General features: G+C 47.9%; 2 protein-coding genes across 5 annotated transcripts in view; one reads left to right on the top strand and one right to left on the bottom strand.

Moving 5' to 3' along the window:
• Nucleotides 1–12,462, top strand: part of SYN3 (synapsin III) — a 481,477-nt gene that overhangs the window by 161,698 nt on the left and 307,317 nt on the right. The gene's annotated exons all lie outside the window — the stretch shown is intronic.
• Nucleotides 1–12,462, bottom strand: part of TIMP3 (TIMP metallopeptidase inhibitor 3) — a 58,035-nt gene that overhangs the window by 11,138 nt on the left and 34,435 nt on the right. The window contains exon 2 of the mRNA XM_002921527.4: nt 2,625–2,707. Coding sequence (XP_002921573.1) covers nt 2,625–2,707 — 83 coding nt within the window. The remainder of the gene's footprint in view (nt 1–2,624; nt 2,708–12,462) is intronic.

Raw genomic sequence — 12,462 nt, 5'->3', positions numbered from 1 at the left:
ATCTAGTTCTATGAACTTGACTGTTACATGACCTTTCCGGCTTCCTCACCTGTAAAATAGAGGATAACGTGTATCTACTTCACAGGGTTGTTATGAGGACTGATCCACGCAAAGGCTTAGCAGAATACCTGGTACATGGTAAATGCTCAGTACATGTCACTTGAATAGAGTCTTATATTCATTATAACAAATATTATCTTGGTATCCCCACCCTGAAGCACAGTGCTCAGCACAGAGAGAATGAGAAAGAAGGAGGGAGGAAGGGAGGGGGACGGTTGGATGAACTACTCCTCCGATCCCCATACCCCATACCTGATTAGCAGACTGTTCCCTGGAGACCAGCAGAATTCAGTGGCCTCTCAGGACAGAAGGGCAATGACCCTTCTACAAGTTATCTAATATGGGGCTGGTAGGAGGGGCAGAGTTAATAAAAAAGCATTACATAGCGATTGATGATCAAAGCGGGATGGCAGGGAGATTTGGGGAGCCATGTAAAGAACACACAGGATTGGAAAGGAATCCCGCACCTTAGCTTGGGAACCAGATCTGTCTTTAATTAAATGCATGACTGGGCAGGTCATTTCCCCTTTGAACCTGTGTCAGAAGTAAAACAAGGAATTTTACTTTCCAGTGCCCAGCACCTTGGTTCCATGAGCCCGGGCGAGGGACAGCAAATGGTTAATGTGAGGCCACCAGCCTGGGAGTGGGTGTGTGTGCTCTGAAGCTGATGGGTGAACAAATGTAATTTGGCCTCCAAACACCACCCCACCCCCACCCCCACCCCAAGAGGCTGGCCTGACACCAGTGAGGGGGGAATGGGACATTCTGGTCACCCTGGTGTCCATGCCCCAAAGGAACCGGGGACACTAGGCAAGCTTAGAAACAACTGTCTCCCAGCTCTCCCCTCAGATCTGCTGGCCAGAGTGTCCATAACGTGATGGGTCCTTCCAGAGCAGGAGGGGAGTGTTGTCTGAACCTCTGCTTTGTCTAACATGCTCTGGCATTTGCTCTCTGGCTGCCAGAGGCTGTACAGTAGGGGTTTCTTTGGTTGTTGTTGATCTTCTTGGTTCCTCCCTCCACACTCTTCTCTCCCCATGGCTGTCTGAAGACATAAGCTGGTCCCATGATCAGGCTTGGGCAGCCAAGGGCACCTAGCCAGGGCTGACTGTGGACATTACATAACCAGAAGGCTGTGGATGTTTCCAAAGTTGAATCCAAAGCAACAGGTTCCACAAACTTAATCCATCAAACCTCAGGCCTCAGGATGCAGGAATAATGAGGCCTGGATGTCTGCCTCCCGGATAGTTGGGTACCACCCATGGGCTATTACTACCCCCATTCAGTTCCACCTGGGTGTCAAGGCTTGTCTCCTCTGGGGAGTTTTCAGGCCAGTAGGGTCTCACCCTCATTTCTCCATTAGATGGCTAAACATCCACCAAGTCCCTGTTGTGAGCCAGGTCCTACTCTAGTTTCTGGGGATGCAAATATGGGCAGTGAGTAAAAGGGCTGGCAGTCCACTTGGCCCTGAGCACAGCCCATCTTGAACTTCTGATTAGTCGTGCACATGTGCCTTGGGTCTTCTTTCCCGGCCTGACTATACTTCCTTAACATAGGAACCCCATCTTTCTCGTGGCTTCCATGGCTCCTGGCACAGCGTGCTGCACATAGGGAGGTACTTACAAAGGTGGGGTGATGGGCCAGCTGCTGAGCTATTCAGGGTGAGTGAGTACAGCCCTCTCCGCTAAGACAAACATAAGTACCTCTCTCTGGGACCCAAAGCAGCTCTTGCTTACAAGTAACACCACACGTGTCCCAGGGCACTTAGAATCTTGAAATGCCTGAGCTGGGAGGGCTCTTAGGGGTACTAAACCCCCCCCTGCACTGTTAACAGGTGGCAAAACTGAGGCCCAGGAAAGGGGGGATTCCAAGGTAAGCAGGCTATTTGGGAGTGGAGATGAGACAAGGAAGCAGGTTCTGTAGGTTTCAAATCTGATATTCCTTTTGTTAAGGTGGACTTCCTTAGTGTGCTTCATAATGTTCACATGCTCAGGAATATGTTCAGTTGCATGAATATGCTTAGTAAACAGTGCTAACCAGCTGGGATGCAAGCTCTGGGAAAACGGGGAAAGAGGGTGCAGTTCTTACTCCAAGATAAGGTTCCTGTGATCAGCCAAAGTTCGGTGTAAAGATTCAAGGAGTTAAACATAAATTGTAACCTCAGCAACTGCATAAGACCAGTAGGCACTCTTGAAACTCAAAACTGAGAGCTCAGAAGAGCCTGTAAGACAAACTAGTCCCATCCCCTCATTTTGCAGATGGGAAGACTGACACCCAGAGAGGGGCAGTGACTTTGCCAAGGTCTCTCAGTTACCAGGGAACAAGGCTGTCTGCCATCTGGTTCCAGAGTTGAGCCTCTTAACAATGGCCTCTGAGGGACTCCATCCACGCTGGCTCTAGGGTGAAGCAGCCACTTTCCCCGCACTCCCTGCCATCCCTTTCTTCTGCCTCAGCAACACCCTCTCCAGCAGTGGGGAAGGGCTACGCCCACCCACCTTGCCTCCCCTGGCCAGGACTCTACTCCAAAAGACCCAAGAGCTCTTCTGTAGTGGGCTTCTGTCACTCACCTTCATCTGCTTGATGGTGTAGACCAGTGTGCCAAAGGGCCCCTCCTTCACCAGCTTCTTTCCCACCACCTTGGCCCGGATCACTGCAGAAAAAGGCAAGATACAGACAGGAAGGAGGTTAGGAAGGCTTGAACCACATCAGGGAACCACATCTCAGGTTGGATGCCTGGAATTACTTTCTTACCTCTGGGCCAGCTTGAATAGATGATTGTGTTTATAAAAGCAAGAATTCAGAGGGGAGACACTGGGGGGTGGGAGAGGAATGGAGGAAAGAAGGCAGGCAGTCATCATTCAAGTTAATTATCCCAAATGTTCACAATTGTCGACCCTGGAAATTCCTAGGCTGCATTGACCCCTGGAGGAGTTTCTTGGCTCTGTGGTTTCACCATAATCCACAATCTCCTGCTCTTGTTAGAGCCTCTTGCCATGCCTCCGTTGTCCATCGGACAATTGCATGGTCTCCCAGACCTACTCTCTTTCCACCAGGAGCTCTTCCTGAATGCTACTTCAGTTGCGGCTCTCCTTTGCGTGCATACATTCACTGAGTCCTGACATGCCTGCAGGACTGCAATGCATCCCAGCCTCTCTCCATGGCCAGTCAGCGTTCTGATAGGGCCTTGGTACCCAGCACTTAGATGACAAGTGCAGTAAAGTGTAGCTCAAGTAGGATGTGGTGGAGGAGGGAGCAGTTGGGAGTAGGGGCTCAGGAGCCAACTGAATGAACTGTTTTGACCCCAGCTCTGCTCTTCATGGCTATTATGACTGTGGGCAAGGAACTTTGTTTCGGCTTCCAATTTCCTCTTCTGTAAAGCCGGGATAATAATGGTACCAATCTCCTGAGTTGAAAGGATTAGGTAAGATAATGCATGTGAAACTCAGCACCGTGTCTCCAACATAGTATATGTTACATAAATATTATTGATATCATCATCATCATCATATCACCAAAAATGGCATGGGCTGACCATGGAAGGATTGCTGCCATTAAAAGTAGCTCCCATTTATCACATGCCAACTGTGTGCAGTAGTACATCTCATTTATTTACTCCTCAAGACTTCTTACAAGAGTAGGATCACCATCTGCATTACACAGACAAGGAAACTGACAGAGAAGTGAAGCCACTTCCTCTTCTGAATCTCAATTTTCTCCTCTGTAAAGAGGGTGTAACTCTACCTACATCAAAGAATTGGAATGAAGATTAAACGTAAGATCTTATGAAATTTCTTAGTACATCATCTGGCAGAAAGGAGTTGCTCAGTAAATGTCAATTGACTATGAACAGGAAAACTATTAGACAGACCCAGTATGAGGAAGGCTGGAAGACATGAATTTACTACATGCAGTGAGAACACAGAGAAAGGAGGGATTTACTTTGAGATTATAAGAGGCTGTGCATTCTTCTTGTATTTTATGTGAAGAAGAAGCACCCAGCAGCTGTCCAGATATTTACAGAACTCACACATGGAGGAGTAACGGACAGATCTTAAAGACAATTCAGAAATTGCAGAGAAGTTGTGTTCATTGGCTCAACCAAAAAAAGTCATCTAATAACAAAAACTGGTAAGAAAAGAGGAGGGGCTGCCATAGGGACAGAGAGTGTCTCCATCAAGGGGGTCTGAAAGCTCTCATGCTAGGACCTTGCCCAGAATGGAATGGATTTTGCATGTATAGCAGCCATGCTTTGTCACAAAGTGAACTCTTCCAGCTCCAAGATCCTGTCACTCTTTCTTACCTCCAGTTGTACTTATCCCCTAAAAAGAGGAGGTACTCAATAAATGTCTGTTAAACAGAATACACTACACTCACACACACACACACACACACACACACACACACACACACACACCCCTGTCCATCATGGTAGCTCTATTATCCTTCCCCATTTTGGATGTCTCACCATGTTTCTCAATCCATTGACTCTCATCTCTTAAATTAAAACAAAACAAAACAAAACCTTTATTAGGAACCAATATCTGCCATCCCAACTGGATTCTGTCCTGTTTTTCCCCAAACAAGTTTGGATCCTACTCTTCCAGTCAGAGATGAAGTCAAGACCCAGATGAATCAACAGCGCCTCCAGACCTTCTTGCCAGGGAGGGTAAAACACAGAACCCACTGGCAAAGTTAGCAATTTAGCGGACTCAGCTCAGATTGGGAGGAGGTGAGTGGCTGTTTCCAAGTCCGCTGCAAAAACGAGAGGTTGGCAAGATTTCAGGCCAAGCTCCCTCAAGATTCTGCCTCCACCTCTGTGTCTAACTTTGTAGCAGCATCCTCGGCAGGGAGCCAGCTTCCCAGAGGCCCAGGAACTATTTCCTCTACTAGTAACTCCCACAGTCAGGTTGTAACATCTTAACTGTTGGGCAGGGAGCATATCTGCCAGGACTTTACTATTGATTCTTCCTGGATTTGATTTGGCTCCATCCTCTGCTGCTTCATTAACACAGAAGGTAAACTAGCAAGTGAGTCTTTGCCTTAGGGGGGGAAGAAATCGCAAAAGGGATTTCTTTAAATAACAACTTCTACCCTTTCCTGGCTCAAAAATGGCTTGACTTCATTTAGACATAATATGTCATAAGTAAACCTGTCCCATAAAGCTAGGTACTTCTGGAAGCTTCTGCATACACAGTGAGCCAATTCCTTCCCTACCCTGAAATGGCCTGAGCTTGGAACCTTTTCATCTGAGAATAGTTCACTGAAAAGGGAGTAAGTTTCTGTAGTCAGAAAGCCACATTTGAGTTTCAGTTCCACCATTACCACGTGGCCTCAGGCAAACCCCTGTGTCCCCGACCTCCTTTCTCCTAAATCTTTCTGATCGTCTTGGCCCAAGGCCCATCTCGTGGCTTACAAGCGATGTCCTTATTCCAGTGGAGCAGCAACATGGCAGAGCATGGAAGAGCCAGGGCTCTGGAGCCTGACTGCCTGGGTTCAAATCCCAGCAGTGGTGCTGCCTGACCTTAGGGAGGTCATTAAACCCTTCCGTGTCTTAATTTCCTAATCTATTGCAATTCCTCATAACCATCAGGCTGTGAGGGTTACGGACAGGCACTGATAAAGGTGTGTTTGCTGTCACTGCTGTTAGAGCACCACCCCTACCCATGACCTCTATTGTTATTTGTCTATCTGAGCATCTTTATCTTCTAACATACACCATAAGCTAAGGCCTGGGGGTTCTCTCTAAGATAGGAAGAAAGGCCAGCTCCTCAAAATATCTGGCCATGCAGAATTTCAGGGAGAGGTGGGGGAGCACACATAAACTGGTCAGAACAAACATACGAGGTGTTTTTAAGTCTGGAGCACCCACCTCATCACAGGGACCTGTCCTAGCTCATCACCCACAAGTGACCCAAGAGCAGCCCACCAGGACCAAACTCGATCACATGGTTATGGTCCAGAAAGGCTGGCAGAGAAGGCCCAGCATGGAGGCTACACCAGTGTTTTCTTTATAAAAACAAAACTGCACTAAACTGAACTAAAATTAGGCAATATTCTGCTCTTTCAAAGAGATTCACAAAGTCCTTCCAGAGTAAAAACACCAGCCAACCTCAAATCTGCCCATTAGGTCTGTGAATTAATATGTCTTTATTTGCTTTGGTTTCTCCTCTGCAATGCAAATGTGCGCTATTTTTTACTTTCTTGTTTGGCAATAAGGGTGCTCCTGAGTGTTTGCTGGCCTGGGGGCCACGGTGGACAGGGGAGGTATGGAAGGTCACAGTTCTCCAACAACAACAGGAGACAGTTTCCAAACTTAGAGCTGGCAGCATGTGGGCTGTTCCCGCCACCTTGGTGTAGTGGCTAGAAGCCAGCTTTACAAATGGGCTGGGCGAGACAAAGGTTTTCTTTATTCTCCTTCATGCTGGAACGTGGCCCCACACTGTCTACCCAGTGTCCCCCAGCAGCTAAACCAATATGGGTGTGAGCTGGGTTGGTGTGCTGGTGGGGGTGGTGACGAGAAATAGAAGTCCCATTTCCTACCTCCACAGAGCACAGTCTAATGGGAAGACGAAGTTTAAAAGTTCATGGCCAGAGGGCTAATCTCCAAGATCTGAAAGCACCAGTCAGAGAAAGGGGCAATGACGAACAGCCTGAATGTCAGTCTTGGAGCCTCTTATGCTCCTGAGAAAGGAACCTGGGCTTCCAGGGGTATGGAGGTCAAAGGAAAACAGAGTAAACAGTACTTTAACTTAAAAGTCTGTAAGAAGAAACTGACCAGGCTATGTGTGCTTGTGTAATTGGCACACAGACCTGTAAATATATGTAGGGCCCTCTTAAATATATCATACACCTGAGGATCCAGGTGTAAAGGTACATCTCTATATAATTTTCTCTCTTTAAATAATTTTTGTGGGGTGGGCTAGTAAGAGCTTGCAAAAAACAAGAGAAACAAGGCACATCCCTTCCAGAAATATAATTGTGTGCTGCCTGCCCCCACCTCCATCCATAGTAATGTAGATCACAAGCAGCACAAGTTTTGAACAAAAACAATTACAGGGGCAAACAAAATTCAGCTTCCCGTGTAGCTTACTGCTGTGTCCAGAAGTTGTACATCTGCTATTCATCAGCATGTTGAGAGGGGGACAAGGTGCCCATGACAAAGACCCTGGCTCTCACCTTCTCCTGCCACCTCCCATACAACCACCTTCAATCAAATCTAGACCTTTCTACCTTGTTCTGATGGTTGGACTTTCCTGCTAGCAGGTTGGAGGGCAAAGTTTGGCTGAGTTTTGGATTAAGGACCCCTTAAATGAATTAATGTGTACCAACTTAAGACCATGGATTCTACCCATCTTAGATCTTAGGATCCTGTTGAGAGCACTGCAGATCCTCCCCATGGTAGAGAAGTTGATTCAGCTGTCTAGTGAATGAGATACTTTCAGTACCACACTCATGCCCCCCTCCACACACACACACACACACACACACACACACACACACACCACTGTCCCATTCCTGCCTCTCTGAAGGCCCTTTAGAATGATTTTGCTGACTTAAGGTATGGTTTTTAGGAGGACAGTGAGGTTAGGTAAGGCACACCTGACCAGCAGGTAGGATGAGTTTCTCCAAAAGCAGAAGTCACTGTTAGTGTCCACCCAAGGGAGGGGAATGTTCTTCTGATGGGACCGTAGCAGGCAGGATCTAGATGAGCAGAAAGGCCTGGACTGTGGGCTCACTTGTCTTCCTGGACTTGGACTTGGAGGAAAAGAGGGGTCAGGAAGTATCCGATAGTCACTTGATGTTTATTTCCTGGTTGCCATCCACACGGGCCTTTCTGAGGCCAAGAGCTCATGACAAAGACAGTAAGCAAGGGGCCCAGAGCAAGGCAGGCCCAAGCCCATCTGGCTCTGCCTATTAGGCAATTCCCTGGTCTTGTACCCCATGGAGATCCTGCATTTTAGTCTATCCAAAAAGGGCAAAGCCAGGCTCCCTTACTCCCACCCATTCATTAACCATCGGCTCCCTACCTTTCATTACGTCACATCAGTAAGTCTAGAGGAGAGGGAGGGACTAGAACACACTGATAGCAACAACTTCTATTTATTAAGCCCTTCCCACATGCCAAGCAGTGCATGAATGCTATCTTGCTCTATTCTCATAATAACTCTATGAGATGGCTATTATTGTCCCTATTTTCCAACTACAAAGAAGATCAGGTACGCTCAGTGTGGTTTTGCATCCCAGCGGAACAAAACTTGGTGGGTTCCCCAAGAAAGCAAACTTCCTGAAGCCTTTTCATGGGATTTGTACTGATGGCAGAACATTTCATAATTTTCTGCACCTTCCCACCCCCACTGTCTGTTCTGCTAAGGATCAGAGAGGTGGATTGGTCCCTAGGAGGAAGGCCCCCCTGATAAGCCCCCAATGACCCCCATCCCTTTGACCGCCCTACCACTCTGTCCCAGTTACTCACATACACGTGCCCTCTGATTGGTAATAAGAATCTACGAGTAATCACCAACAGCAGAACAGACTATCATCTGTTCAGCATACTGTGCTTTCCAGCAAGGCTTTTAAGGAAGAAAATAAAATAACTTAGAAACCACAAAACCTGATGTTCCCTGAGGTTTCTCACAACACTATGGGTCTGAGGTTAATTAGGCTGATTAATTAGATGAGACAACGTATATGTAAAAAGGCACTTTGTAACCCTGAAGCTAAACAGATGATATACTGTTATGTTGCTGACAGTGATGACTTGAAGGTTCTGAAATGTGCTAATCAGAGGAAGACAGCAAGAGACCTGCTCCAGCGTTTCCTCATCCCCCGAGGATCTTTGGTATCCACCTCCAGTGACCCTTGCCAGATCTCTTCACAATTATCTGCTGCTTCTTTGGGGACACTTTGATGATGTCCAGGTTTGAGGAAAGGGCCTTAGGAATGAAGGGTGGAAGGCAGACACCTGAAGGCCTGCCCTATCCAGATCCTTCTGGTTTCCAGCCCCTATGTCACCACATCCTAAACTCCAAAAGCCCCTCTCTACAAAGACTTGGAGGCTGAAAGTTCAGATCAGGAAAACCCCTGGAGAAGTGGCTGTGAGACACTGGAATGAGCAGGCACAGAACATGTGGGCCTGGATGCAGTCACAGCCCTGTCACTGTGTAACACTGGGCAAGTCACTTTCCATCCTGGCTTCTAGGTCAGGATGATGATTACCAACCTTGAAAGGTTCTTGCCATGACCTAAGCTCCCTCTTTTACTTCACCAAAGCAGTTCTCTCCAAGGTCACCAGTGACCTCCAGGGTGCTCAATCCGGGCAGTGGTGGGTTCCTTGTCCCCTTCTCATTTCCACCCAGCTCGTGGCTTTGTACAACCTGTACTACTGGCAGTTCGCATTTTTGCAATCTCCAACCCTGAACCCTACAACATGAGTCTACATTTAGTGTACATTTATACTCGGAGGTCTAAAAAGACATCTCCAACTCAACCCATCCAAAACTAAGCTCCTGAAAACTCCCCTCACTCACCCATGATCCCTTTACCTTCGTCATCTTCGGCAACCTGCTCCACTCTGGCCCCCAGCCCCCTACTCCTTGTTCACCGCCCCAAACACCACCTCAGGGCCTCTGCCCTTGCAGTTCCCTCTGCTGGAACACTCTTCCTTCCGTAGCCACATGGCTCCCTCCCTCACCTACTTCGAGTGAGTATCACCTGGTCAGGGGGCCTCCACGATCCCCCATAATCTTCCCTCATGCATTCCCTGTCACCCTGGCCAGCCTCACTGTGGTCCACAGCACTGGCCACCAGCTGACGTAGTCCGTGTCCATGTGCTGTTCCCTCAAATGTGAGCCACTAACTACTGTAGCCTGAGCAACAAGAGGAGAACCTGGCAGGTTAACAAGTTCCTACTATGTATCTGCTGAGTACATGAAGCTAAAAGGGCCACATACATGAAGGGTGATTAAAAAAAAAAAAAAGATAACTCCTCTGGTTAAGCTTTGGCCTATGACCAAGTCTTTCTGAGCCTTATTCCATCAGAAGGGGTTAATAGTAGTTCTCAGTTCATAGGGCCGATAAACATCTGTTCAACAATCATTTATAGAGTACTGTGCTAAGCTCACAGGGACAAGGAGATAAATGAGGCCCTGAGGAATTCAGGGGCCAATTTTAAAAAGACCGCAAGGAAACAGGTAAATGATATTCAAGTAGAGCAAACACAACAGTACGAGCAAGAACAAAGAGCTGGCATGGCGCAAAGAGGGGTAAAGTCTATCCAAGGGGAAGGGCATCTGGAGCTCCCTAGAGGCGACCGCAGATCTAGACCTTAGCCCATCCCGAAGCAAAGACTCAGTTTGCTTTATCTAAATCCAGAGGAAGCAGAAGCCTGGACCAGATCTGGTGGGCGGGGGTCTAAGGAAGGAGTTGGAAGAGAGGCGGAATCCCAGCCAGGCTCTGAGCAGAGCCAGGACGGACTTACCGCCTTTCCAGGAAGATGGCCCTGGAGAACAGGAGGGCTGCAGGGAGGGGCAGCACCATGTGAGGAAGATTGCCCCTTGGAGAAGTCTCACAATAGGCTCTTCTGGCATCCCACCCTGGTCCCCTGAGGGCACTTCCCTCTGTCAGTTTCAAAGGCCTGTTCTGTTGATGTCAAAGCCACAACCAGACAGTTAAGATGCACTCCCAATCAAGATAGGGAGTCTCCAGTTCAAAGCCTGTCCTGACTAACTCTTTCCGTTAAGTAAAAATATTAATCTTGGTTTTATTTAAGCAGGTTTTTTTGGCACGGAATAGAACCCCTGTGGCTAAAAATAAACCCAAATACACACACACACTCAGAAAAATCTGGAGAGCTGCAAATCATTTCAACCCAAGTTTCCATCTCAGGGAAAGCTATTAAAAGCGGGAGGATATTAAAACCTCTCTGCACAGAGCCTCTTTTCTCAGAGCCTGCCTTGTATTCTAGGGTCCTCCAGGCAAGGCTGTCCCGGGGATGCCCTGTCCTGGGCCTCCTGGCAAAGGAGGGGGAGGGGCACGTGCCAGCTCCTCGCTCTCCTCACCTTGGAAGCAGTGTGGGTTTCTGCTTGAGCAGTCCGGGAAACATGCTGGGGCCTCAGCTGACGTCGGTTGTATATGAAATGAAGGGGCCCAGAGAGGCAAGCAAAGGGAACACAGGCCCAGAAAGGTCAAGCTGCCTGGAACTTTGGGATTATCCAAAAGGAACACAAGCAAAATCTGCATCTTACTCCAGCTTTCATGTTTTAAGTGGCGATCTCAATTTTAAACTATTAAAAGACAAGATTTAAGAGTCGCCACCTAGGCTTATGTCTGGACTTGGCATTAATATATCTCATTTGCAGTGTAACTACTTAAGTCACCTGCCCTCAATTTCTTCCTGTAGCCATAGCCAATTCGGGAGAAAGGTATGGATCATTTGGCTCAGGATAGGGTAAAAGTCCTAGGACTGGCTGGTTCTTGGATTCAGGGCTGACTTACTTGGGGGGTGAGGACCATCTGAGAAGGGAGGCGGTTTTCCCATGATCTGAGTTTCTAAAAGGCTGCTAAGGTGACTGCCCCAGAGTGTTCACCAAGCATTAGAATTGCTGAGGCTTTCATCCTGCAAAGGGTGGCCAGAGGGGGAATGTCAGCACCCCAAAGCAGAGAAAGTAGGAAGGAAGATCCTTCCCCATAGACTCCCCATTCTCCCAGGAACAGATGGGAGCAACACCTCCCAAGCGCCCATTGGTTTTGCAACATAACAAGATTATTTTGAATAACACAGCGATGTATACAGGGCTTTCTGGGGTTTGGGCCTCATCTCAAGTCCTGCCATTGCAAAGCCTCCAGCACCCCCTATCGCTTCCCCCATCCCCACCCCACTACACTGACCTGTCCTGTGATGCGCGTTGTCTCAGTGAGAATGACTTCTCCCCAGTCATCCGCTTACATGTCTGTTTCCCTGCAAGACCCACCTAGCTGAAACGTCACCTCCTCCAGGAAGCCTTCTGCCCACCCCAGGCCACACTAAATCCCTCCTGTCTTCTTGGCTTCCTTTCTTCCCAAACATGTTTTACCTTAATGGTCAGTTGCTTGGCACTCATTAGCCTGAATTACTAGATAATAGGCTGGCATCTGTGACTCCGGCACCTGACAAGGTGCCTAGAATATGGCAAGGCTTCCCCAAATATTTGTTGAATAAAGAATGAGGCTACAGGAGGGAATCAAAGGTAATACAAAAAAGGAGACAGAGATGGCTTTGGGTTCAGGCTCTTGGAGTGTGGGTCAAGAGTCTGAGTTCCTAAAGGTCACCCAGAAAGGAAGATAGGGAGGCAGGTACAAGTGTGATCTGAGAAGCTAAAATGGGACCCTTATCTCCAAATGCTGAAGATTCATATCTAAAAACAGGTG

Source organism: Ailuropoda melanoleuca, chromosome 15 (genome assembly GCF_002007445.2).
Source record: "Ailuropoda melanoleuca isolate Jingjing chromosome 15, ASM200744v2, whole genome shotgun sequence".
Lineage (NCBI taxonomy): Eukaryota > Metazoa > Chordata > Mammalia > Carnivora > Ursidae > Ailuropoda > Ailuropoda melanoleuca.
The sequence above is the reverse complement of the archived record's forward strand: the minus strand, read 5'-3'. Positions and strand labels throughout refer to the sequence as shown.